The sequence below is a fragment of the Girardinichthys multiradiatus genome, chromosome 2, assembly GCF_021462225.1.
Source record: "Girardinichthys multiradiatus isolate DD_20200921_A chromosome 2, DD_fGirMul_XY1, whole genome shotgun sequence".
Lineage (NCBI taxonomy): Eukaryota > Metazoa > Chordata > Actinopteri > Cyprinodontiformes > Goodeidae > Girardinichthys > Girardinichthys multiradiatus.
This window is the reverse complement of record NC_061795.1, coordinates 32,454,169-32,480,433: the sequence shown is the minus strand read 5'-3', so window position 1 is coordinate 32,480,433 and position 26,265 is coordinate 32,454,169. Positions and strand designations below refer to the sequence as shown.

The 26,265-nt window shown below is 40.6% G+C and overlaps 1 protein-coding gene across 1 annotated transcript; it reads right to left on the bottom strand.

Moving 5' to 3' along the window:
* Nucleotides 1-434: 434 nt before the first annotated feature.
* Nucleotides 435-26,045, bottom strand: nfat5a (nuclear factor of activated T cells 5a). The gene is made up of 12 exons (XM_047346179.1): nucleotides 25,711-26,045; nucleotides 20,361-20,489; nucleotides 14,891-15,521; nucleotides 14,577-14,760; nucleotides 13,028-13,218; nucleotides 12,763-12,935; nucleotides 12,476-12,610; nucleotides 12,310-12,362; nucleotides 10,791-10,923; nucleotides 8,167-8,351; nucleotides 6,053-8,084; nucleotides 435-5,472 (listed from the first exon to the last, which is right to left on the bottom strand). Exons 1-12 carry the CDS (start codon nucleotides 25,781-25,783, stop codon nucleotides 5,150-5,152), a joined length of 4,242 nt encoding a protein of 1,413 aa, XP_047202135.1. The 5' UTR covers nucleotides 25,784-26,045; the 3' UTR covers nucleotides 435-5,149.
* Between the last annotated feature and the right edge of the window lie 220 nt (nucleotides 26,046-26,265).

Genomic DNA, 26,265 nt, shown 5'->3' with positions numbered 1-26,265 from the left:
CCAACACCATGATACCTAAACCACCATGTTCTTGAATTCAGTGGCTGGGGGTCATTTGAAAAAGTCTCGACCACAGGTGTCAAACTCCAGTCCTCGAGGGTCAGTGTCCTGCAACTTTTAGATGTGCCTCTGCTTCATCACATCACATGGAACTCAACTGCATGCTGAAGATCTGGTTAGCAATGTTGGACTGCTTTAGTTTTAAAACATGTGATGTCACCAGAGGCGTGGTAGCTTGGTTTGGGGACGGTAGATTTGTTTCTGACTAAATCATTTACAACAAAACAGAAACAAGTAGAAAAACTGATGGCGTATTGTGATCTATAGGTGTCAAACTGTATCTTAAATGAGTTTGAGTTTACAGGAAAGTGTGGCTAGTAGCTATAAAACGCAAATATGACAGATCAAAATGGGAGAAAGAAAGCACATAGACATTTAAATTTTTATTAATTCATTTAATGTAGCAGCAGGATTACAGATATAAACAGAAGAGTATACAAATGTCAAGACAAAGGCAAAGTACATGTTAATAATAGTTCAAATGTATAACACTGGGGTTGACCTTTATCCTTACTGCAGGGTCTTAAGGCTAAGATACTAAAGCTCAAGCTACACAAAACCGATACAACAGAACCGCAGAAGGATGTGAAGTAGAAAGCAAACTAGGAAACGTGAGCAAACTGATTATGCACAAGATACAGCTCACACTATTGGCAAACAGTTAACTTATGATGGCTGCCCCATTTGTTCGAGCGATTCACATCAACGAATGTTGACAAGTACACCAACACGAGGTTTTCTACAAAAACAATCGCCACGGTCTTGTCCCTTTTACCTTACATTTACGAATCTCATGAGGCGTGGAAAACGTCAACTGAAAACTACAAACATGTCAAGCTGCGCAATAATTTGATAAAAATCACTTATATCTCGACTAAATTACAAGAAAATATATCAATGTGATCTATGTTTATGACTGCTGAAATGATTCATGTTACGGGGTCAGACAGGATAAAAAGGACAAGGAGCAGGGACGCAAAAGGGACGCCAGTAAACACAGCAGAGCAATTGTTAAGTTGTCAAGGCACACAAAGTTCTGTTGAAAGCATCACAATTGAAATTCAAGATACCCCTGCAGTATATTTCACATTTAAATATACGTGGATATTCACCTACATGAATGAAGGGACAAAAAAATCCAGATATAACGCAGAGATGTGTGTGTGTGTGTGCTCTCTTCACCACAGTTCAATCAATATTTAACAAGGTTCTTCTTTTTATACCGGGTCACTGGAAAATGTTATGGGCTGGACATGAAACCAAACCACAATCAGAGAGAATACAATTATATGGAGACACAAACGACAGCTGGTGCCCCTCCCGCTTATATTCCCTTTGCCTCAAAAAAAAAATCTCTAAAACGGTAATTGGTCCGATGTCGGATGTAGACCAAGCCAGGTGTCCACACCATGAGGTAAAATTTACATTCATGAAAGCAAAGTCACAGGTTGGCTTTCTGTGTTGGTATGGCTTTGAGAGGCATTAACCTTTCCACGGTTCTTCCACAACATCGTGTGCTCTTGAAAATCTCCCCTGACCGAGAGGAACGGAATGCTTCGAGACGGCGTGGCTGCGCTCTAACCTGATCTACAGTAAAACAGATGAGTCAAAGTGCCATTTGAGATGCATGACATGAAAACTAAAGTTAAAAATAAAACAAGATAAAAAAAAAAAGAGAAGACTTGCCCACACATTAGGTTTGCACAGTTTGGGTAAAATCAATAACGATGTCCTCTTGATACATTTCTTAACTTCAAAACAGTTCACAGTAAACCAGCGCTTCACCTCAAGAAAAGCACACTCTCAATGATATCTCTTGTGCCATGCGCATAAACCAAAAAAAAAAGCTTTGTCTTTACAAAAATACTCTACACTTAGATACATGGATACAAAAAAAAAAAAAAAAAAAGATAAGTTAATTTAAAATGGATCACTAATAGCTGCAGGACAAGAGTATGACTATGAAATGTAAACAAAATGCATTTATGACCAATGCTATACTAACTGAATATTTATCAAAAATTGCCTTTTTGATAATGCCAAATTGGCTACATTTGAATATGGAGAGTACAGCAGGGTCATTCTGCATGGAAAAAAAAATCATCAGGGTTCCCACTCAATGCTTATGTTGAAATTCCATACTCATTCTTAAATATAAATGTTCGTTATGTTATGGTGGTCGGCAAGATTTAAAACCGCAAGGAAGAAAGGACCCAAGGAAACTAGGGCGTACATGGGAAGTATGGAAGGACACGGAACAATGGAAGAATCCAAAGACAGAAAGAAGGATGCAAGGAAGAAGGAACATAGGGAATCACAATATGTATACAGTGGGGCAGGGAATGAAGTCTGGAAATCTCACAATTTTTCATGCAGATCTGGAAAATACTGAAATCAAATGTTCTTTTTTCCAAACTGCGTAGGAACCCTGATTCATGCACTATATCAAATTGGTGGAAAGTACCTTTTTGTGTTTTGTAAATCTGCTGAATTGCTTTCCACAGGAGAGCTGCATTCATCTGTAGAAATGAGTAAACATCATAAGGGCATCCACGAGAATGAGCATGACACGGGATGGGGACCAATCACAACAGGAGCTTTGGTACGCCTGGCTGCACTTCAGCGTGAACCCACAAGAAGCAGCCAACTCTGTGGACTCAACTTTGCTGCAAACATTAAAAGTAAAGCCAGTGCTATTAGAAATGGTTAACATCACAGCAGAGGCGCCAACCACCCCTGTACATAGCACCACAGGTAAAATCAAAACTTCGGCCTCTAAGTAACAGAGAGCGTTAGCTCAAAATGATAGAGACGAGTCATAAAACTTCATCCAGTGCCACTCTGTACACTCTACAAACACTGAGACAAAACATCGGAAACAAGGTAAAACAGTCTGCAGTGAATCGGTACACAAAGGAGAACTAAATGCAAATCCTTCATTTCAGAATAAAAGATAAAAGAATATTTAGGACAGCTAGTGGGTGTGTAAAAGACAAAAGGCCCAATGAACCACTCAAACAGTGAAAATAACAATGCTCTTGATGGACTGGCTGCTTCTGGACAGGCTTGATTGGACCACTGAGACTGAACTAGCATTCAACAGTAAGTTAGCATTCTACATAAACGCTATACCAAATGTGAAAGCATTTAATTAAAATGGATTTATCATTACAAAGACAACTGCTTTCTTTCTTTTTCTCTTGCGTACAAATTTAGCTTGATCTTTACAGAGCTATGGAGGGACAGATAATCAGGAGGAGCAGGTTGCACAAAAGGGTTATAAAGTGCTTGAGATGAAATGTTTTAAAAAAACCACACAACACCCTTGTTTTCACTAGTGGAAAGCTGCTTTCAGTCCACGATTACCTGGTAAAGATTACCAGCACATTTAAATGAAAAGAAAACCAACAAAAAACATGACACATGAATGGATGCTGTTGAAAACCCACCAATGAGGCCTGAAAACACTGCATGGTGCCCGAAAAAAGGCCAAATCACTTATTCAACAGGCTGAACCTCATTTGTGATTGTGTAATATTTCCTCCTAGCTGATTATTTTTAAAATACATTTTTGGAGGTACTTTTAAAGGTACAAGGTTTTGAAAATTTGCAAGTTCATAAATCACACTGCCATTCGGCAAACCAACAGAGGACCACCGATCACCCTTATTAAGTGAACGCTGCATTAAAACTACAGTTGGCTAGCAACATATCTGGTAAGCAGCTGGCTGCAGGCTAGCTAATTAAGCGAAAAGCTGGACTGGCAGAAAGAAGCCTCCAATAATTTATTCCTGTCTCTTATGGAAAAATAACAATCTAATTCAGCTATTTGAAAATATGCCCAGTCATAGTGTGGAAACTAGAGGAACACCATCCATCTCTCTTTTTTGTTTTATTACAGTTTACAGCTCCAAGCACCAGGTCTGACTGCAGGCTGCTAGTCTAGCAGAAAGCTCAAAAAACTAATATCTGCTTGTTACACTGTTGGTAAACGGAACAAAACAGAACGGCAAGAAGGTGCCATATTCTGCACAAAACTGCTACTAAATGTAGAGGAGGTCTTGTCGAAGTTGTTGCTAAACACTAGGTTTCAAAAAATTTCTAGACAAATTCATATTATATTAAAAATCAATAAGTAATATTATTTAAGCAGCAGTATGAGTAATGATGGCTTTTCTGTTTTAAAGAAAACCAATCATCAGGTCACATTAATTTTTAGATATATAGTAAAACTGTGATATTCTTTTTCAGGTTTTACAGTGACAGTCTAATTTGTAGGGAGTACAGCATTGTTCTTCTGTCCTCCTCTTAAGAGAGACGTCAAGTGCAGACTAAATGCAAACCAGCAAATATTCAAACAAACATTATTCTACAAGCAAATTTGCATTTGATTTAACCTGGATTCTTATAGTAGAAATTGCTGACATGCAAATCCAAGGTGTGAGAAAAAATAGCGAGAAATAGCCAAAACCAGAAAATCAAAAATACCTTAAATGACACATTGCAACAAAGTTTCAATTGATCCTAAAGTTGTTTTTTTTTCCTGACCATCCAAATAAAACACTGGCCTCTGAAATGAAATGAAACCTTGGAGTTCACAGTCACAAAATGAGATTCAGCCTTTTCCCAACACATCCCTGGAACATCCTCATCCCTATTGTGCATGATGTCTCCAAGGGGCCGACGCTTTTTATCTCATTCTAGTTTCTTCTCCTCCCAGACCTGGCAGGTTTGTAGCATCATCTCTGAGGCTCACATTTTCTAAACACAGAACAACAACCCAGCACTTTTTAAGAATAATGCATCGAGCGGTTCCTCCGGGCCTCATTAATTTACAAGATGTGTAATTACAAAGGTGGATTCAACAATTCAAAAGCAATGAATGGAAGCTAAAATGAATAAGGAATTAATAATGACCTTTTAAAAATTGTGTCAAAGCTCATAATTTGGATTTTTAGTAAAAGGGCATTGTTATTAAATATTTAGATCTTTTTCTTTTGTTTTATGGCATTGGCACTAAAAACCAACACACGGCCTTTGCCGATATTACGAAATGTAACTTTAAGCTACACATCTGTCCAAACATGTTTCATTGCTTCTGCAGGCTTTCCAGTATGTCCTCGATTTTATCCATGCCAGATGTTGCAGAAATCGTTGCCTGCATTTGATTCTGTAAGCTGCTCTGTATCTGTGTCTGCAGACTGGTCTGCATTGGAGTTTGTGTGTTTGACTGCAGTGCATTTTCTAGGCTGGTTTGCATTTGTGCCTGAATTGTGTTTTGCAGATTGCTGTGCATGTTGGAGGCGGCCTGAGCCATGGGCTGATCCAACAGAGGCTGCATGTGACCAGAGCTCTGGGCTTGGGTCTGAGCAGGCAGGTTCGGTCCAGAAGAACTCAGCAACTGGGATGAGTCTGGGAGGGAGAGAAAATAGTGACTATTAATAGCAGATTAATTATGCAACACTAGCATATGAGCATAGGAGTGTGTTGGAGGGGTTCTGCTGTAAATAGTGAACTGCTGTACATTATTTCAGGACAAAGTCTTTGAATTGAGAAGATGCATGTCGCTGCAAGGATGCAGGGCAATAAGGACATCATTGGGTTGAGAAATCGAGGAAAATTAGTTGATTCTAAATGCTGTTGTTGAACCGTTTATTTAGGTTTACAAAATATTAGATATATATTTTAGAAATATCATTAATGGCAAAAAAAACGTTCGTTTTATTTCCTGGTCAGTGGGCAGAGTAACGCTACTATAGACTGGGTGGCTGCTCTGCAGTTAACCAAGCAGATGCTATGGTTGATTTAATGAGCCAAAGTGACTGAACACAGCTAATTTTGTAAAATCAAACATTTCTAAACATGAGCTTTTCTGCATAATTATATAATGAAACCAAATTAAAATTTTTATTATTATAAAATATTTAGTGTAAAGTTACTTAAAGGTAAAATCATTTAGATACAAAAAAAAATGGGTCTAAAACCATCTTACCATTCTGAATGCCAAACACAAACAGGTTAGGCTGTCCTTGTGAGGCTACGTTACCGCCCACTGTGGTCTGGAAAAGCTGCTCTGGTGGCTGCTGACCCGGGCTGGCAACCACACCAACCCCACCCTGGACAACAAAGATGGTTGCAGCAGGAGCTGCAGATTCGTTGTTCAGCTCCTGGGAGCCAATAGTCCCCTGCAGGCCTGACAGAGATGTCTGTGGTATGAACAGCTTCATTGATTGGCTGCTGGGGACCTGCCTGGGGCTTGGAGTCACCTGCATTGGCTGCTGTTCCTGGAATAAGCTCTGCTGTTGGTTTGCTGTGGGTGTGGAGTTGCTCTCTGAGGAGCTTTGAACTTGGAAGGACATGGGCTCTGCTGTATCTGGTTGGGGGATTCCAACACTAAGGCTTCCGATAGGGGGAGCAGCTTGAGTCGGGGTGCTGAACAGAATGGCCTGTGAGTTTAGATCGGTGGTACAGAGGAGCAGGCCTGTTTGCTGGGACTGGGAGAGCTGGTTTTGGGGAACAGCGTTTGCCTGTGAGTGGTTTGTGATATTTTGAAACAAGGAGGCCTGCTGGCCCATTGGGAGTTGTTGTGACTGCTGTGGGTTCTGCTGCGGGGATTGTTGCTGCTCCATTGGCGTGTTCTGTGACTGCAGCTGGGAAAGCTGGGTTGGAGGTTGGTTCTGGAACATTGAAACAGGCTGGGGCTGGCTGGATGATGTCTCCATGGAAGAGATGAAGGCCAGCTGGGGCTGCTGTTGCTGTTGGTTAGTGGATAAGAATATGGTTGAGCCTGTGGACTGCTGATCTGAGCTGAGACCGCCACCAGAGAGAACTTTCAGTGTATTCTGAAGCAGGGCAGCCTGTACCTGCTGCTGGGAACTCTGGGTCTCAGCCAGCGGCTGGGGTGACTGGAAAAGTTGTTGCGGTGGAGATGTGTGGGATGGAGGCTGAGTTGGGAAGCTGGTCTGGATGGTGAGCAGCTCTCCTGCCTGCTGCAGAAGGGAGACGGGCTGCTGTGCTTGGGTAGAGGAGTGAATCTGGGGCTGGAGCAGCTCAGCTTGTAGGTGCTGCTGTAACTTCTCCAAGACCTGCTGCTCCTGCTGCTGTTGCTGCTGCAGCTGATGCTGCTGCAAATTGGTCAGAATCTGGTTTTGCTGTTGCTGATCCTGGAGCTGCATATTGTTCAGGACTTGCTGTTGCTGATTCTGTTGCTGTTGAATATTCTCCATGATCTGTTGCTGCTGCAGTTGTTGGTCTTGAGGCTGCAACATGAGTTGTTGTTGGATTTGCATGTTGCTGAGGACCTGCTGCTGTTGCTGCAGGTTTTCAAGGATTTGTTGCTGTTGCTGAAATTGCTGTTGCATTTGTTGCTGCTGCTGCTGCATTTGTATCTGTTGCTGCTGCTGTTGCATTTGTATCTGTTGCTGCGCCGTCAGTGAATTATCCGAGTTTCCCAAACGAAGGCTGTTCATGTTCTCCTGGACATGCTGCTGTAAGGACTCCGCAGAAGGTGTGGGACTGTAAAGCACTGAGTTCAGCTGCTGCTGGGCCACAGCCACCTCCAGCACCTGCTCAAGGGTGGTGGTACCTCCAGCCTGCAACTCCCTAACTGCCCTCTCCAACTGGGCAACACCTTCCTGGGGATAGAGGGTAACCTGTGACTGTTGCGGTTGTGGCTGAGCAGGAGTTGCTATTGGAGGCATGGCTACAACCACAATTGTTCCACTATTATCAGAGCTCTCAGGAGACAGGCTTTCTTGAGGGTCTCTGAGGAACTGCTGAGGAACTTCTGGTGTTACTGGGGGTATGGTGGTATCTCCTGGCACTGGGAAGGACGTCGTGGAAGAAATCTCTTGCTTTTGTATGGTGGTGAGAGACTCTAGGCTAGCGAAGACAGGGGGTGCCTGGGGAAGCTCAACATCCTCAGGCTGTAGGGGCATTGGGCTCTCAAAAGTCTCTCCTCCTGAATGTGGACCTGAGTTGAGCTCTAGAGTCTGCTGCACTGAGATCAGAGGGTCAGGGGATGGCTAAGGGAAGAGGGGAAAAATGTATAACTAACTGTGTGAATGGTTTAGATAAAATAAATGTTAAAAAAATAAAATCTCTTACTTTGAAAACATCTGTGGGTTGAGGATTGCTGGAAACCTCCATAGGTGTGTCCTCTTGGCGTTTGGAAGGCTGGTTAGAGCAGTCGTTTTGCTCAGAGGACAGAGATTTGATTTGGCCATCAAATATGCAGGTGTTGACCAGGGAGGTTCCTTCTGTTTTTACTGTCTGGACATTTGAATTATCTGCTGAACAGTGAAAAGATACGACTATGTCAGTTAGACCAGACTTCTATACCCTGAACGTGATGACTAGGATGTAGACTGCTTTGCTAAAGCTTTCACACTTCTTTAACATTTCTTCATAACGAGTGTTGTCCCGGCAAACCACAAATTAAATGCTTTTTATTGGGATTGTATGTGACAAGGATAGTGCATAGTTAGAAAGTGGGATTGAGCTCTGCAGCAAGCTGACTTTTCTTTCCAGGCTCATAGCAGGTGCTGATGATTGTTTTGGTTTTTGGATTGCAGACTGGATAACCGAACCAGCGCTAAGCTGTTGGTGAGCAAACCAGCATGCCAGGCTTCAAACATCTTACCGATCTCCGTTCAAACCATCATCTGAAAATGCACAATTGCAAAACAACCAAGGCCACCTAAGCGGACAGGCATGAGACAAGGAGAGTATTTTTTAAAGAAGCAACTAAGAGGCCCACAGTAACTCCAAGATCCACATCTCAATTTGAAGAACGTGTTGAGAGGACAATGAGTAGTTGTCAACAGAGTAGCAAGATGAAGGCCATCGCTGAAAAACAGCCATCAAATTTCCCATTTGCAGCCAAAAAATGCACCATCCGCACAGCGATACATGGTCATGGCACCATGATGCTGTGGGGATGCTTTTCTTCAGGTTGAACAGGAAAGCTTGTCAGAGGAAAACCTGTTAGAGGCTGCAAAAGACAAGAGACTGGAGTTGAGGTTCACTTTCCAGCAGGAAAACAACCCCAAACACACAGTCAGAACTATAATACAACAGTCCCTGAGCAAAGCATATTTATATGCTTGAATGGCCTAGTCAAAGTCTAGACTAAAATCCATTGGGAACCTGTGGGCAACACTTAAAAGTTGTAAAAACGAATAGAAAAAAAAGAGTCAGTCTTTTTAGATTCTGCTTCACAGTAATATTAAGACATCCTGTCATGTGGGTGGTGACAACAGCTCACTAACATCTAACACATCTTCACCCTCTCACCTTATCATACTGTACACTTCTTTCCAGCATTGCCATTTAGTCTCTACTCTCTCTTCTTTCCCCTGAAGCTGTTTCCACAGGCCTCAAGCCACAAGATGCATTATTATTTAGCCCGGAAGGAAGATTTAAATTTAGAGTTAAGAGAATAAGCTTCAATGATCTATCCTATAAAATATACATGACCTAATTTAATAAACGTCTCAGACCTTCCTACAGCCAATGAGCTGTTTTTCCATTGAGTACTCTGGACAGAAGTTGAAACAGCTTTCATGTCCTCCAGCTTTACTTCCAGTATATCGGACAGCGTTGTTTTAAGCAAACGTCTTGAAGGCTTTTCTCCCGCCCATTGCAAATTCTTGCACCTGACTGTTTCCAGGGGAAGATTTCCTTTGTTTGTTATTCTGGAGAACACCGACCTATGAAATGCCAAAGAATAGCACAGACTCCTAAACTTACTGAATTACTATGGTGTGTTGACGGAACAGATAAGCTACCAATAAATACACTCTAAATGGCCTCTTTAGACACTTTGCTCCTGTAAGCCGGCTGCAAGAACATTTTTCCCATTTCCTCAGCGCCATCAGGGATAAAATGATCAATAATAAAAAGTCTGAAAGCCTCTTTGAACCAACAAAACAGTTTTTTACTCATGTACTCCAAATCTCCTGAAGATACTTTATTAGCCTGACACGTTATTATTTGTGCTTCACGTAAACATGTTTTTCTTTTCTGCAGCGAGATGCATTTAGCTTTTGGCTGGTAGCCTGTGTTGAAAGTTGTTTTTGATACTAAAATATTTTTTATTCTCATCAAATGAACATCTTGGAAGCATTTAAAGATTTGAAAGAAAACTGTGTCTTTGTTAAAACCTGTGACTCATAAAGTACCTAAAAACCCAATGTAAAATTGGTTTTGCATAATACTGGCACACCTCTTGGGTTTTGGTGCCAATTCATTCTTGAAAAATTAATTAAATGACTCCTCCGGCTATTATTAGATGCAAGGACCGGATGGAAACTGAGCGAAAGCGCAGCAAGTGTACACAGAAAAAAGGTGAGACATGTGCAATGTCTTGGGAACTCTTCATTAAAATCCCTTTATAAAAAAAGAGCTAAGTGTTTAAAGCTCAAGACTCGTAAAACAGTACTGCTCGTCTTAAACTATATCACTATGGTTTAGTTGACCAAATTTAGCTAAAAACCATAAACAATTCTGTGTTCCTCATTCACTTTAAAAGCTACATTTCAAATCAGACTTTTTTAAAACGATAAAAATTTGCCGTAAGCAGTAATTCCCATCAGGAACATCCCTCCAAAATGTTCTTTTCTATATTCATGTAGTGGCATCGTTTTGACTATTCCCATAGAGATCAGACAAGTAAAGGATAAAATTTATAAGCATGCAACAGTCAGATGCACTGATTAGTAGTTGCTGACCTGATTCTGGAGTGTAAGTGAAAGGCTGGGCCTCATGTGATCTACCAGCATTGGTCATCACATAAATCCACACACACACAGGAGAAGTGATGGACTGGCTTTGGAACGGAGGGACTGTCACCACCAAATGATTCTGGAATAAAAGAAAAACTGTATTAGAGACGGGCAGACATGTCTGACACAAACCTTTAAATATACAGCGGCCTGCAGGGTTTTCATACCTCCTGAATTGTTCTGGTTTTAGTACGTTGAACCAAAAACCTTAATGTATTTTACTGGGACTTTTTAATGATAGACCAACACAAAGTGGCAGAAGAGCAAGGAAAACTGTACATGTTTTAAAATTCTTTAAAAAAAAAAAAACATATGGCATTTACTTTGTAGAACCACCTTTTGCTGCAATTACAGCTGCAAGTCTTTTTGGGTACATGGTTTTGCACATCGAAAGACTGAACTTTTCCCACTTTTTTAAGCTCAAGCCCAGTTAGATCGGATGGGGAGCTATGACCTTTAATGGGACTTGCCAACACATGAATATGCTTTGTTCCAAACCACTCCCATTACACCTGGGACTTTAATTTAGGGCCATTTTTCTGGCATAAAAAAGGAACCTCTTCCCCAGTCAGAGCTTTTACTGAGGTTTCTTCCAGGATAGGTCTGTATTTCCAAGACTGCATCTTCAAGAAAACCTTGGATCCAAGAAAAAAGTACGGTTTGCTATCTGTGTCTCAGGTGACTATACCCCAGCCAAAAATAAGTCTAGCCATCTGAAACTGTCTGAGCACTGATAGTCTAGTAATGTGAGCTGGACCTGCTCCGACGTAGCCGGCTACCAGTGGGGCCTGTGGGCTTGTTTCAGCTTCCTGGGGGCTTCTGCACTATAGCTGCTGTGTGGTTCGGGGTGTTTGGACAGGGGTGCAGTGGTCCTCCCAGTTCCCCACACCCGCTATGGAATATTCTTATGGAGAAACAGTATATATGAAGATACACTCTATATTGAGCTGCTGTTGTTACTAAATATGTCTTGTATTAATTAGTACCGTGTACTTTTAGGCAACATTTTGTTATTGATGCATTTATTGTTTGTCTCCGTGGTTTTCTCTCTCTTTCCGCAGGTGTAGAAGCAGATTTCCAGGGTGTTATCTTGTATTTTCTTTATTCTTTGTTCTCTGCTCTATACTTATCTCCTCTCCCTTTTAACTTTTCCCCACCTCTCTCTCTATCTTTCTTCTTCTCCCCCCCGTTTTGTTTCCGTCTCCACATCCATTGCTTTTGAATTAACCCCAAAGCAATTTCTAATAAAGTTTTTTATATACATCTCCAAGCGGAGCATTACGGCTAACGCTATAATGCTCCACTTGCGAAAGTAAATCTGTTGGGCTTCTATTTGGACTGGTAAAAAAAAAGAAAAAGCTTGCGGTTGCAATGCAAGAACATTTAAAATAAGTTCAAAAGTATGAATACCTTTGCAAGGCACTGTATCTAGGATGAACAGTATATGTATTTTTTTTGCACGTACCTGATGAAAAAGGTCCATATCAATCTTTGCCTCGGCATGCCAGGAATTATCATCTACAGAGTAAAGAGCAAACATGCTTTTTCATTTTTCATCATCTATATAAAATGCAAACAGAAAAACTCACAAATGACAAGATCCAAAGACATCACATAACTGTCTGCTGTACCTGTAATGTTCTCCTGAAATATAACTTTAGTTCCTTTGAGGAAGTTCTTTCCAATTATAAAAACCTCCTCGCCTCCTTTCACTGAGCCGCTGTGGAGACTCTTCTTCAGGATCTCTGGCAGTCCAGCTGGCTGGGCTGGATGGAGTCAAAGATTAAAATCTTAGGTTGATAGAAATGTATCCATAAATCAATCAAAAAAACATTTTGGCCAAAAAAAAAAAAAGCCTTTAAACGGCTGTTACAACTGTAGCCAGGTAAACTGTTCCTGTTGTGTTTGTAATACTCACTGCAGAGGATGGGTGATGAGGGGACCTGCAAAGTGAGCACTGATCCATCAGGTTGGGGGATGTTGACTCTAAAGGCCAGCCTGGCACGTGTACTTTTCTTCTTGGATCCTGCCACACCGATACGTGCCTCTACGTCTGCGTTACGCAGCTTCAAAATTCCTACACAGTCCACACTGCAGGCATAACATGGACAGGAGAAATGAGCCCCCCATACTTAACATAAAAATGATAAGGATCCATGGGAAATAAAACAATCCGTTCTTACGCTAGCGTCATGTCATTGCTGGGCTCCAGAGGGATCTCTATGACTGTGGTGCCGTCTATGTCCACCTCCGTACAGGCAGTGGTGTTGCGTCCCGTAACCCGACATGCCTGATAGAAACCGTGAGGCTTCACTCTGCCTGCATCATTGGCAACAAACACCTGAAGAACCACTGGTTCGCTAACGCCTTCCAACTGTGGACAGAGAAATTTAAAAAACAAGACGTGAATGGAAACACTAAGCTTCTCCACTGCAAGGGAGAGGGTTCCTACACATTCTATTTGGTTTGATTTAGTCACTTTCTAATTCTGGATAAATGTGAAAAAACTGAAAACCTAATAAGAAAAATGTTTAAGGCTTTAGACTTTATTCATTTTCCAAGATAACATTTAAAATTTCTGAAAATTATATTTTCTGAAGAAATTTCTCCAACTCCAATGTTCTCCCCGTGACTGTGTGGGTTCTCACCGGGTAATCCGACTTCCCCCCACAGTCCAAAAACATGACTGTTGGATAAATTGGTCTCTCTAAATTGTCCTTAGGTGTGAATGAGTGTATGCATGGTTGTTTGTGTGTTGCCCTGCGATGGACTGGCGACATGTCCAGGGTGTACCCTGCCTCTCGCCTATAGGCTGCTGGAGATAGGCACCAGCTCCCCCGTGACCCACTATGGAATAAGCGGTATAGAAGATGAATGAATGAATGAATTTCTCCAACTCATTGACCCACATATAATTGTCAACCTCTAAAAACATTCTAAAGGAGCAATTTTACTGTTTTTTTTTAGTCCCTGGACCCTAGTGAAGGGCAAGGTTTCAAACAGCCCCTGTTGTTCCTAACCAGATTACTCCTGTGATGCCAAACAAAGCATTGACACTACTATCTTTTCTATTTTTTTTACAAACACAATAAAGGCATCACAGATCACAACATGTGCCTTAAAGTAGCATTACTACAATCCAACAGGTTTAATATTTCATGTTCAGATGTCTCAAATGTTGTAATGCTTAATTAAAAGCCTTGTAGATAAAGCCAAATTTACATCCGACTTGTAGCTACATGGTTTTTAAAGTTGTTGATTGGTTTGCAGATTAATCCACCCTCTACGCATACAAGTCTAACTTGCAGAGTCATTTTTCTCAAAATTACAGGTGCCTTACAAATTACAATATCTTTTTCCTTCCACTCAACTTTCCATTCATACAGTTAGATACAACACTCTGTGATCCGTCAGTTCCATTAGCTTGTAGATTAACTGACCTTTTGTGTTCTTATGTAATATTCTAATTTTCTGAGAAACAAACATTTTATTAGCTGTACACATTGATAATCATGATTAGCAGAACTAAATATCTGAAATACATAATTCTGGGTGTAATAAATCTATTGACGAGTTTCACTTTTTAAATTAAAACAAATTAACTTGCTGGTCTAATTCACATATTGTTTTGGAGGTAATTCATATAGAATTGCTCATTGGTAGTGACTCAAGAGAATACTTTCAGTATTATTTCCTGGTTTAAGACTTAATTGTGGCTCTTTGGGGTCAAACCTTGACAGTGGGGAATCCTTGCTGTGTGCGATCTTTAACTGAACCTCTGCTGCCCTCCGTTAGATACCGAGCTCTGTGCTGGGTCTCTGGCTGCACCAGGATCTTGAGCTCCTTTCCATCACTTCTCTGAGGAAACTGAGCAGACAGTGACCCACCTTTCGCTGCAGTGCCTGAATCGAGAGAGCTGCACAACAAAGAGAAAAATTCAATTACCGCAGACAAAAATAAATAAAATTGCTTTTATTGCACTGCCACAAAAAGGCAAAGGTAGTGTCATTTCAAATGAAGTAATACGATTTGAAGAAAGTACAAACCTTGCAATTGCACTGGTCTTGTCTGTGCTCAGCTGGGAGAGGACAAAGTGAGGACCCTTGGCGCTGTCAGCATCAAACACGTCCATGCTGTTCTCTAGAGGAGCAGGCTTGGGGCCCGGGCGTTGGCGAGGGGTGCGTTTCCTGGATTTGCGTGGCACTTCTGTGTTGTCGTTGTATGAGATGGAGCTGATCAAGCTAAAGTTGGACCCAGAGTCATCAGCCCACATGCTGCTGCTGTGCTCCGAGTCCGGACACGGCACAGTCGATAAGGTGGGTTCCTCTTGGCAAGACATTTGGCTGTCATCGAACAGATCTTCTGGTGGTGGCGATATGCTCAACACAGGCCTTCGCTTTGACGGGGTGTTCTGGAGCTGCTGCACACATAGCCCTGACAGCACTCCAGTCCCTACGTCCCCGCCTGTGGGGTTCGCCCCACCGTTGCCTCTGCTAGGGGCGGATCCGGCGGCCTCCATACCTTGCATCTCTGATGCTCCGGCTCCATCCCCTACCGCGGAGTGGAGGTGCTGAGAAACCGTGAGATGGTCTGAGGAAGAAGTAGAGAGGCCACTGGATGAGAGTCCCATGGCCAGGGAAGAAGAGGCAGAGGGGCTGGAGGTGGATGTGGTGACATCTGTAGTAGCATACACAGATAAAGTTAGCACGGATATTCTGCACAGAGCAGGCTAGCAGTCCCATTCAAGCAGCTGAATTTGTGCATGATTTGTATTGATTTCCCCGCTTCCCAACTCTAATTTCAACAGACCGTTTGTCGGTTTTACGCTCTCACCGTGCATGCGAGAGCTGCCAAGCATTGATCGAATAATCAGAAGTTAAAGTTGAGAAGGGTACTAATGGTCCCACAATTTTTTGATTCTTATAAAAACCTCCCAATTAAAAATCAATGTGACAAAACTGACATGCTTTGTTTACAAAAACAAAAGCAAGCTACAAATTGTTACATACACATTGCAAGAAAGAAACACAACAAAACCTGGTCAAACTGTCTTATACAGCCAAATTTTGCAAGCTGGATAAATGTGGCGCCAAATTAAAAAATTGCCAGGGTTACATCACAGTTTGTGCAATGTGCATTCAGTAGAAAAAACAGTAGAGTTTGCGCATGCCAATTGGAAGATTTGGTTGGGACTGAGCGTAGCCATGGAGACAGAATAAACAAGCCTCTGACCTATGGAGCAGTGAACTGCAGACCATTTTATATGCAGACACTCCCTGCCTCAGAGGGAACTTCCTGCAATAAAAACGAGACAGCCAATGAGCAACAAGAGAGCTGATCATTCAAGACTCAACTTCTGTCAATCACTAAATTGGATGAGTGAATACACTGAAGGAAGGAGTAACTTTGGAAGTCGACCATTTATAGACACTTAAAAGGATGTGCACTTTGTTAATAATGATCTGAAAGACACTACAGTAGTCATGCTTTTGATCAGCACTGCTTAGGGCCAGCTAGGCCAGACAGGGCGGTGAAAAGGTAGCATTAAACAAAAGTGCCCCCTCCAACACTGACTGCTGACCAGTTAGTTTGCTCCTTACATGAAACTCTTAAAGAGGATCCCTCATAGTTACAGGTGATGTTGGCAGCGCTAAACCATGATCTAAGATCAGACCATTTTTATTTTGGTTTGGTAGAAGAAAAACCCAAACAAATGACTGCCAAGGGGCAACTTGACTGTTACATCAGAGGTAAAAACCCTAACAATTATCGAAAACGTTGGCAGAAAAGTAATAATTTAAAAGAAAGGATAGCCTACCGCTTCATGTGGTGAAACAAGTAGCGTAGCCTTTTTTCTTTTGTAGGAACTAACCTATTAAAAAAACACTATAAACACTGATATTCAAATAACGTAAAAAAGGCAGCAGCGTTGGATTTCCTAAATAACCGCTTAAGCTAAAAGGTGTTATTTAAAAACAATATCTTTTATGTATACTTAGCACAAAAAGCTCTTTGTTGTATTGATTCTTGGCAGTAGTGCTGGAGAACTTGTTTATTTCCTTTTAAATGATGCCACCTCTGTAAGGAAAATGCATTTGTGGATTTAACAGCAGAGCTGAATATGAGAGGTGAAACTGCTGTGGTTTGGTGTTGATATTGGGTTGGATGTTTGAAGTTTTATAAAACAAGTCATAACAGGAATTTAACACTTTACTCCTTGAACAAACAGGTGCTGCAATAGTGCATGGAAGAACCATAACAGCCCGGTCTTCATGCTGGTCACCAGCTTGGTCACACACTGCTGTGGGATGGCATCCCATTCTTAACCAGCATTTATCGCAAACAAGTATTCGATGGGATCGAGGTCAGGGTTGCAGGCAGGTCATTGCATCGTCGCCCAAACTGACATGACTCGACCAGACAATCAATCCAGTAGGCTGGTCAGCAACTGACCAATCAGCCATCGCAATTTGTCCCAAAATAAAACGCCCCTTACATGCAGGAATTGGACACCCTTTTCCTCCGACAACACTGGCGGGATTTTGACTTATGAATGCAATGCAGTCATGGGTATTTCGTAAAAAACCATTGAAAAAAATGGTTAAACTTTGTCGGCGGGGAACACGAAATTCAGACATGCATATCCTGGAGCGTTTAGAGGGTGGAATCCAGTTTATTCCATTCCAAAAAAACTGAAAAAAGATCTTGAAAAATCTAAAAGATGGATAAAGGCCTGCGGCTGACCTCATGAGCAGCTGAACACAACAGTAATTGAAGGGAACTGCCACATGTTCGTCTGTATGAACGTACATTGTACGTTTAATGGTTAAATTAAAGGTTAATGCTTAAAGCTAGTTGTGCTTGGTTTTGCGTGTTTTGTATGTAGATATATGTTGCAACTTCTGGTTGCAAAGGTTTAGTCTTTGATCGCTACGATCAGTTAGCACGACAGATTTTGCACAAAGCGTTTAATACGTTGTGTAATGTAAAGTTTACATTTCTAATACATACTAAATATCAGCATGTATAAACTGAACTTAATGCACCTCATCATTCTTCCTCTGGCTGCAGAACGCTTGGGCTTTAACGTTGATTTGTTACAAACGTAGCACCATTCAATGTGATGTAAACAAGATTTTCAGCTGTATAAGGTACATTGCCAAGAAGCATTTTTACAAAAAAGAAATTATCAATCAATCTAAGGATGTGTACCTTTCACATCTGAACTAATACCTGGGAAACAGTATTGGTACCCAATGATACCAGTTTTCTGTACTTTTGTTGTGTTTATGTTGTAATAAATGTTAATTCGTTTTATAAGAAAATCTCAAAATTGTTCAATTTAACATATTTATTTCTCAATAGATAAACTTTAACGAATATATCAAAACAACATCCAGCTGTTTGTTTTGTAACATCGCAGTTGTTTGACAAAATTTCTTCAACATGAAGACCCTTAACTGACTACGCTATATTTTTTAAAATGCACAAATTAAAACCCAGCCATGTCGCTGGCTGCAGACGACGAGTCGCTAACGGATGCAGGCGTGCTAACAGTACCAAATGTAGGAGTTGTAGCCGTAGATCTGAGGCTGTCGAAAATTGTGCATTCTTCAGCCTTGAGAAAAATATTGTGCTATATTATTGATTTTATGTGAATTCGGTCGGTACCTATAAACGTATCGACTTCGGTACCCATCCCTAAACCAAACACAAATTACCTTACTATTTGTGCTAAGTAATATATATATATATATATATATATTTATATTATATATACTACCTAAAAAGCTTGGAGCAAAAAGCAGATGCAGAACAATTAAAAACTGGAGCAGAAATAAAACAGTAAAACGCATCTCAATCAATATGTTAGCATGTTTTTAATGTAAGCATTAATTGTAGCGATTCACAGGAGGACAGTTTATAATTTATTCTTAAAAGGCAGCCGGGGTGTAGTAAATTAAAGTAAATAAGACTTGCATTTTATAGGTGAGTGAACAGGTCAGATTTAAAAGAAATACAATGACCCTGATCTCTTTTTCAGTTTGGGTTTTAAACAGTGGAGAACTTAGCTGACAAACAGAATGCACTACTTAAGGGAGCACTTTCAGTGAACATTAGACATTAAATACATTATTAACATGCTATATGTTAGTTGTTTGCCTGAATTATTATAAAAGGTGTCCTTCAACAAGGCTTCAACAGAAGATCATAAAGGATTTGGCATGGTCCTGCTCTAATTCAGGGTGCTTTAATAAAATCAAAAGATGCTTCAAACAATCTATTAGTTTAAAGGTGTGCACACTTATGTACCCATCTTATTTCATTTTATTTTTGTCTCTCAAAGATTTAAATCGAGTTGTACAGGTTACAGATCACCTTAAGGGTGGAAAAAGACCTGGAATAATGTATCTTGTTTTAAATCACAAAAACCTGTCACTTTAACAGGTGTGCATAGACATTTTATATCCACTGGAATTGAACTGTTGATTGTTAAAATCTCCCTCTAGGTACCGGGACACGACTGCTGTGGGCTCAAATGTTTGAGTTTCAGAGACAAATATAAAAGACCCCGGAGTCTGGCGAGATGGATTATTCTAAGAGTTTTATCATGATCTGGTAAATCTAAAGCAAATCCAGCTGCTTCAAAAGATAAGTACTTCCCATGCTGCTGCTAAAACAGTGCCATGCATCAACTCTATACCGTAAAGGATGGATGCAGTCATAGGTTTGAGATGTATTGTTATTTTATTTTGTTTTTATATATATATTTTTTTACCATTGTGTTTCTGCATGCTTCCTTTTGGCTTTCAATTTCCTGCTGGCACATGTGAATATCCCCACTGTGGGACAGTAAAGGATATTTCTACTCTACTCTACTGTACTCTACTCAAGGAAAGTGGCTTTTATAGGAGTAACCTATATAGTGAAATATTATGCTGTCAGCTACAACCCGTACCCGTCATTTAAGATAAATAAAAATGAAATAAAAAAAAACATTGACTGACTGACTGTTTAAATATCAGGCATCAAAGAAAAAGAAAAATCACCTAACGGTTCCCCCCTCTCACCCAAAGGCAGCTATATACAAAAATTCTGTTTTAAATACAGCTTAAAAACAAATTCCTGTCATTTCTGGACAGGAATGTCTACGGCTACTTCTTACAAACAGCCTATGATGTCACAGGAACAAGAAAAAAAACATGACCTGCCTATGAGAATAATTAAAAAGATAATCATCTTTCAAGACACTTTCTAATTACAATCAAAGAAGTCTGCAACCACCTTTTAAGTACTACCTTTGTAGCATTGTCTCTAGAGTTAGATAAATACAAATACTTCACTTAACTATAGAGACTTATTCTGAACAAATTTGGCCTCAGATGAAAGGGTGAAGTTGCCCCACAGAAAATCCAGGCCATAATTGCTGCTTCACCCCTACTGACTTGGGGAATAGATTTTTACAGGAAAACTGATCCCAGATCATGGTTTTCATAGGCTGGGTAGATATCTCACCTGAGGCTAACGTTGCAGAGGGGGGAGGTCCCGCCTCTCCCCCGCTCTTCTGGCTCATGGTGGGTGGGTCTGTCTGGGTGGACGATGGCTGAAGCTGGAGCTCTTTGGGGAGGAGGTCATATACTGACTCTGCCATAAAGGGTGAGCAGGAGAAGATGCATCAGTTTAGTGAACAAAAATAAATTATTATAACATAATCATATATCAGAGTATTTATTATAGGGCTATGGAACTGGAACAGATTGTGGATCAAGACAACTGAAACCAACAAACTTTATGGTAAACATGTTTTGCAGAAACAGCGCCTGCCTTTACTGCCAGTTAATCCAAACTGTCTTGTGTTTCATTTTATTCCCAAGATAAGCAGCATTATTACAAAAGTTGCTGGGTTCCTACAGATTTTATTATTATGTCAAAATGTCATACTTTTCCAGAATAAAACTTCCAGAGTCTTTTGTGAAACATTTTGTAAAAAGTACAAAAACAAACAAGTCCTCAATACTTTATGGCAGAAATTTCAAATTTGGTACTTTCTTTAAATACGGAACATGCCACACAGATAGATGGATGATTGGATGACAGACAAAAAAGCATGGATGGACAGGTGGACAAACGGATGAATGGATGGAGGGTCAGATAAATGGATGATGAGGTTATAGACAAAGATAGAAAAATAGGTGAATGGATGAGGAATAGATGAAGATAGAGAATAAGTCTGAAAACGCTAAAATCTTTCCAAACCTATCAAGACTCAGAAAACACTCAAATCAAAATCCACGCTTTTTCATACTGCAAAAGAACCATGTGGATGTAATACTAACATAGAAACTCTCCAGATAACACCAACACAAGCCATCCTACAACAAACTAAATTAGCCTCCTATAGTTTAATAAAATCATAAGAGAAATAATATTTGATCCTAACCTAACATGATTCCTAGATGAAATGTCCAATGTGTGCAATCGTCCGGGATTAAACCTAATTTCCTGGCTGATAGACACATCAATCGGCAACTTGGTTGCTAGGAAACGGGTACCTATCAACACTATGACATGAATATTTCAGCCGCGCATCAGCAGCAGCAGGCATGTGTAGTAGTCATCTGACACTTGGCACCAGAAGCGTCTTATCACTGACAAGAGACTTGATCTCACACTTCTGTGGTGTGAACGACGGACACATCACCAGTCGTGTTCACACAAAGATCCGCACAGTTCATCACAGACACAAACAAAATACTGGTTTTAAAAAATGAGAGCCGACTCCATGTTTTAAATGCTCGTTCAGTCTGGCATAATGTCTGCAGTTAACAGGAAGGGCATCACTGAGATCTACACCGGGCTTGAAAGCCAAAGAAATGAAGTCCAGACAGATTTATTAATGTTTATTAGGCACAATGAACTGAACTGAATGAAAACAGTCCATAAATAAATTCTGACTATGTAGCAATGCCAATAAAATACATTTTCAAATTGTGTGCAACCACCTTCAATGTGGTCTACAATTATGGCAAAGCTTTGTCAATAGTGTAAAGAAAGTGGGTCTTTGTTTCTGGATTCGTCACAGATTAACTGCCAACTCGACATGACCTCAGTCTAAACTATAATCACTGGTACAGACGAGCTGAAGTCTACTGCATGTGTGTTTAAACAAGCACAGAAGCCATTTGTCTGCTGCAGCAGCAGTCACAGGGACAAATATTTTCATTGTAACGCAGAACATGTGCTGCAGCAGAAGCTCGATATACTCCTGTCAGACAACAGAGGGACATCACACGAGAGGGACCAGAGTGGCAGTTCATCCTGTGATCCGTTGTAGGACGAAGGTCAAGGAGATTTGGTGACTTGGACCGAGCTAATCAAAATGACTCCACACTGGGTTAAAGCCTGGGCTCTGCTCACTTGTGCATCACAATTTGATTTTGTTTCATTGTCAGACTGGTTTCTGTCAGACATGCGTTATCACGGACGTTTACAGGACACAAAACTCACTAAAGTATTCTAGTTCAGATGAGTGGTTAAACTGTTATGTATCCAAATACACAAACCTCTAATCTATTGCTCTTCCACCTAAGCGTCTCTTTTTAACTGGCAGTACTTGACACTACTAACATTCTTGCACAGTTTGGGTTAAATAGCTCAGACCAGGGAGAGAGCAAATGTCTACTTGTATCTAATTTCCTGCAGTTCACACAAGCAGTCATATACAAACAGCACAGATTAGGTTGCATATTTCTTGCCTTAGCATGCATGTCCATAAATACCAGTAATTCAAAAATAACCACTTGTAGCATCTTCAAAAGTTGTTTCATCTGAACAAGACTCCACATTTATAGAAAATCTATAAAATGTTAAATTGTGACATCTTTATTACAATAAAGATGACTCAAATATTTCTAATGAAAACTAAACAAAGATGGTGTTACTTAGACTAATCAAGTTTAAAAGAAGAGATCAGTCAAAACGGTCCACTGCAAGGGAAAAGTCAGCCAGGCGGAGGTTCGAACAATTAAATTATGTCATTTCACAGTTATGTGCTGCTCACATTACGCATGCCTCAGAGGTTCTGCCAAGATACAAGGGCACTGGTCCGTTTCTATTCTCTGCAGCTGGCTTAGGGCTATGTTGGGAGGAAATCATAGATGAAAGGGCAAACCAAAAGGCTATGTTTTAGCTGCAGATAAAAAATAAAAACACGAATAGCAAGAATTTACCTCAGTCAAGAATTATAGCCGCTTTGAATACATAACAAATGCTTAAGTCAGAATGCACAAAACATGTAAAAACTACAAAGAATGTAGGTTTTTCAACCCTTTGCCATGATTTACCTTTTACCAAACCAAAGTACAGCTATGGAACCCATACAAATGTCTACAAATTTACATTTCAATAATTAACTCTACAGGTTGAGCTGTAACCATAGTATTAACAGATAAATTACACATTTTCTCAAAATGTATTCAATCAATGAACAAAAACCAATTGTCCTCCTGTGCTTACAGGAACAACAGGAACCAATTTCATCTCTGGTTACTTCACATACTTCCTTCTATTCACTCTGCAGTTTTAGCTTTAATCCTCTATCATTTGAAATCGTTATCTCTAAGATTTATACAACAGGGATTCATTTCCCACATATAAATTGAACAAATGTCTTATTTTCTCTGGATATTCCTTAAACCACATCATTAACCACCCCCAAGGTAGACCATTAATACTTAAAAAAAGAAATACAGGTTATTTTACCTGAAGCACTTCTCTGTCTTTGTTACAGCTGAGAGAAAATAGCACCAGTGCCTACATCCAGTTCTGGGTAGGTTCTCACCCAGATGGCCTCTACGTTTAGAAACTGATTATTAAAAGCCAGCTGAGTGGACGGTTTGTGAGGTAGGCAATCTATAAATGTAAACGTGAATGCAGTGAATCGGCTTTGAAAAGCAGGAAAAACTGCAGTAAGTCAAAAGATCGGAGAGAATTTCGAACACGCTTGCTTCTCCGCTGGTTTCCAATGTAACTTTCAAGATTCTTCATCTGTCTTACTTTGAACCAGAAAAAAAAAACACATAATGAAACAAAATTATTATATAGCAAGCAGAGCCAGAGAAGAATAGGATTAAATGGACTGTGTAACCAGTTGTCTTCCCTACACACATGCCAAGTCTCTCTTTAGATACTTTGAATAGGCACTTCTGCTACCTAAATTCCAACACGTACTCACACTCTCATACTCACCCAGTTACTGAGATATAAATAAACAGCTATGTTGTCGAGTGTGACCATATGGCCGTCTCACCTAAGCATTTCAGGGTCACAGAGCTTTCTGTTGGCTCATGAAAGCCAGGACAGAGTCAGGTAAAGTCTTTAGATAATAAATTAACACCGAAGTCTCTCAAGAATAATAGTTTAACAGCAACTTTCCTAGTATCTAACTTGAACTTGAGAGTAATATAACCTCATTAAACTAAAGCATGTCAACAGCGAGACATGTCAAAAAAGAAAAAAGAAATAAAAACACCTCTATTACTTTTATTATAACAACTCACTCCAGACTCCTCTGGCCTCTGATCACCACCTGCCTCCACAAAATGCGGTGATCGGCTCTGTTTCGGCACACTTCAACACACCACGTCCAATGCGCATTAATGGCGAGAACTGATTCTCGTCAGATGTTGCACCGGGGTGATTCGTGTGTGTTTTTGATTTAAATCCCTTAGCCAGCTGGTTGAACAACCTGTCTGCTATCGACTACACCACAAACTCGAGCTGCCAAACTGACTTGGCCTTTACCATAAGTTGACTGTTTGTGGCAAAGCCAGTATTTTGGTTGGCAGCTCAGAGATGCAACAATCTGTGCACGGCACATCCTTTTTACAGTTTGCTTAAGTCTCAGCATCCATCATAGCTTGTGGTTTGTCAGAGTAATACTCTTGTTCAAACACATAAGGTCAAAACCCTTGCAGCTAGAATGCGCTCTACGTCTGACCAATGTCATATTCTACTTCTGCTAAGTTGTACTTCTCAGATGGAAAAATGTCTGTCAGACGACATGAAAATACATCAGAATCTGGCAAAAACTGCTAAGCCAGCATCACAGCCAGTTTATTATGGTAAAACATTAACGCACCTATTAGAGAGGTAAGAGATGACAGTGGTGGTCTTCCATCGTACAGCTACGCCCTCCTAATAATAACAGAGCAGTTGGCTGACACGTGTGCAACAGTATTATAAGACAGATTGCATTTCAGTTCCAGGGAGCTCCTTCATACGCACCCTGGAGGAGCCAACAACTTCATACTTTCAATGAAACTAGAGAATGTAGAGGAGGATTACTCTGGCTTGGCTCCACCGAGCAAACCAAAACAAAAGAAGGGCTGTGTGTCACCTTAAACAGAAATGAGGGGAATACACAGATGTCTATTAATGCATTGTACACTATTGAGTGTTGAATGCACATACACAATCACACGCACACACACGTTGTGCAGAATCCGATCAGGACTTAAGTACGTTAAACCACAGAACAATGTAGTAGCAGCATATCGACCTGGTTCCTGATGCGAATTCCTCGCATCTTTAATGTCAGAACAATAACAAGATATTACGTATTAATTGTTCGCAGTAGAGTAGGACGTTTTTCCACGCATGCGACACTGGTCGTAAACAGACAGGTTGTTGCTCTCCAGCCCACCAGCCAGATAACTGTGCTAGCTAGTCTTGCTAAGAGCAGAAAAGATGCTAACCACAGCTAGCTAGCAGCTTAACGCGAGCCAGGCATTCATTTTGTTGCCGATCAAACAAATACAAAACGGAGCCATGGCTTCACGGGAACATTTCTTTACTAAAAGCTTACCTTTAGAGTAGAGAGATTTAGGGGAATTGAGGTCAATATCCGTGCTAAGGAGGGATATAAAATCAGAGGGCATCGCAGCGCTTCATCGAGGGGAGGAGGAGCGGACAGTCTTCAGTGGGAACGGAGTCGGATAAATCCTGAGCTTCAAAGGCCAAATTCCTTGCTGTATATAGTATATCATCGAAACTAACCTATATGAAACTTTCAATTCATGAATAAAACGTTAGCTACAACGTCTCAGGTTTGTGTATGTGTGTGCCTTTACTGACAGACACGTTTCGTGCAACGAACACACACAAACACACACTTGACTACAGTTGGTCGGTCGGCCCATCTCGTAGCTCCTCCTACCAAAGTGTGGAGCATGCGCTGTGGCTCCAATGAGAGGACAGAAGTTATCTACAAAGTGCCCATACCACTGAATAGATTAGTCATTAAATAATAATTTACAAAAACGACTATATAAATCAAATTGCTAGTTATCATATTACATCTAGTTAGATAAATGCATATTCATAATGATTTGAGTGCATTCATTTAGTAAATACATAATTC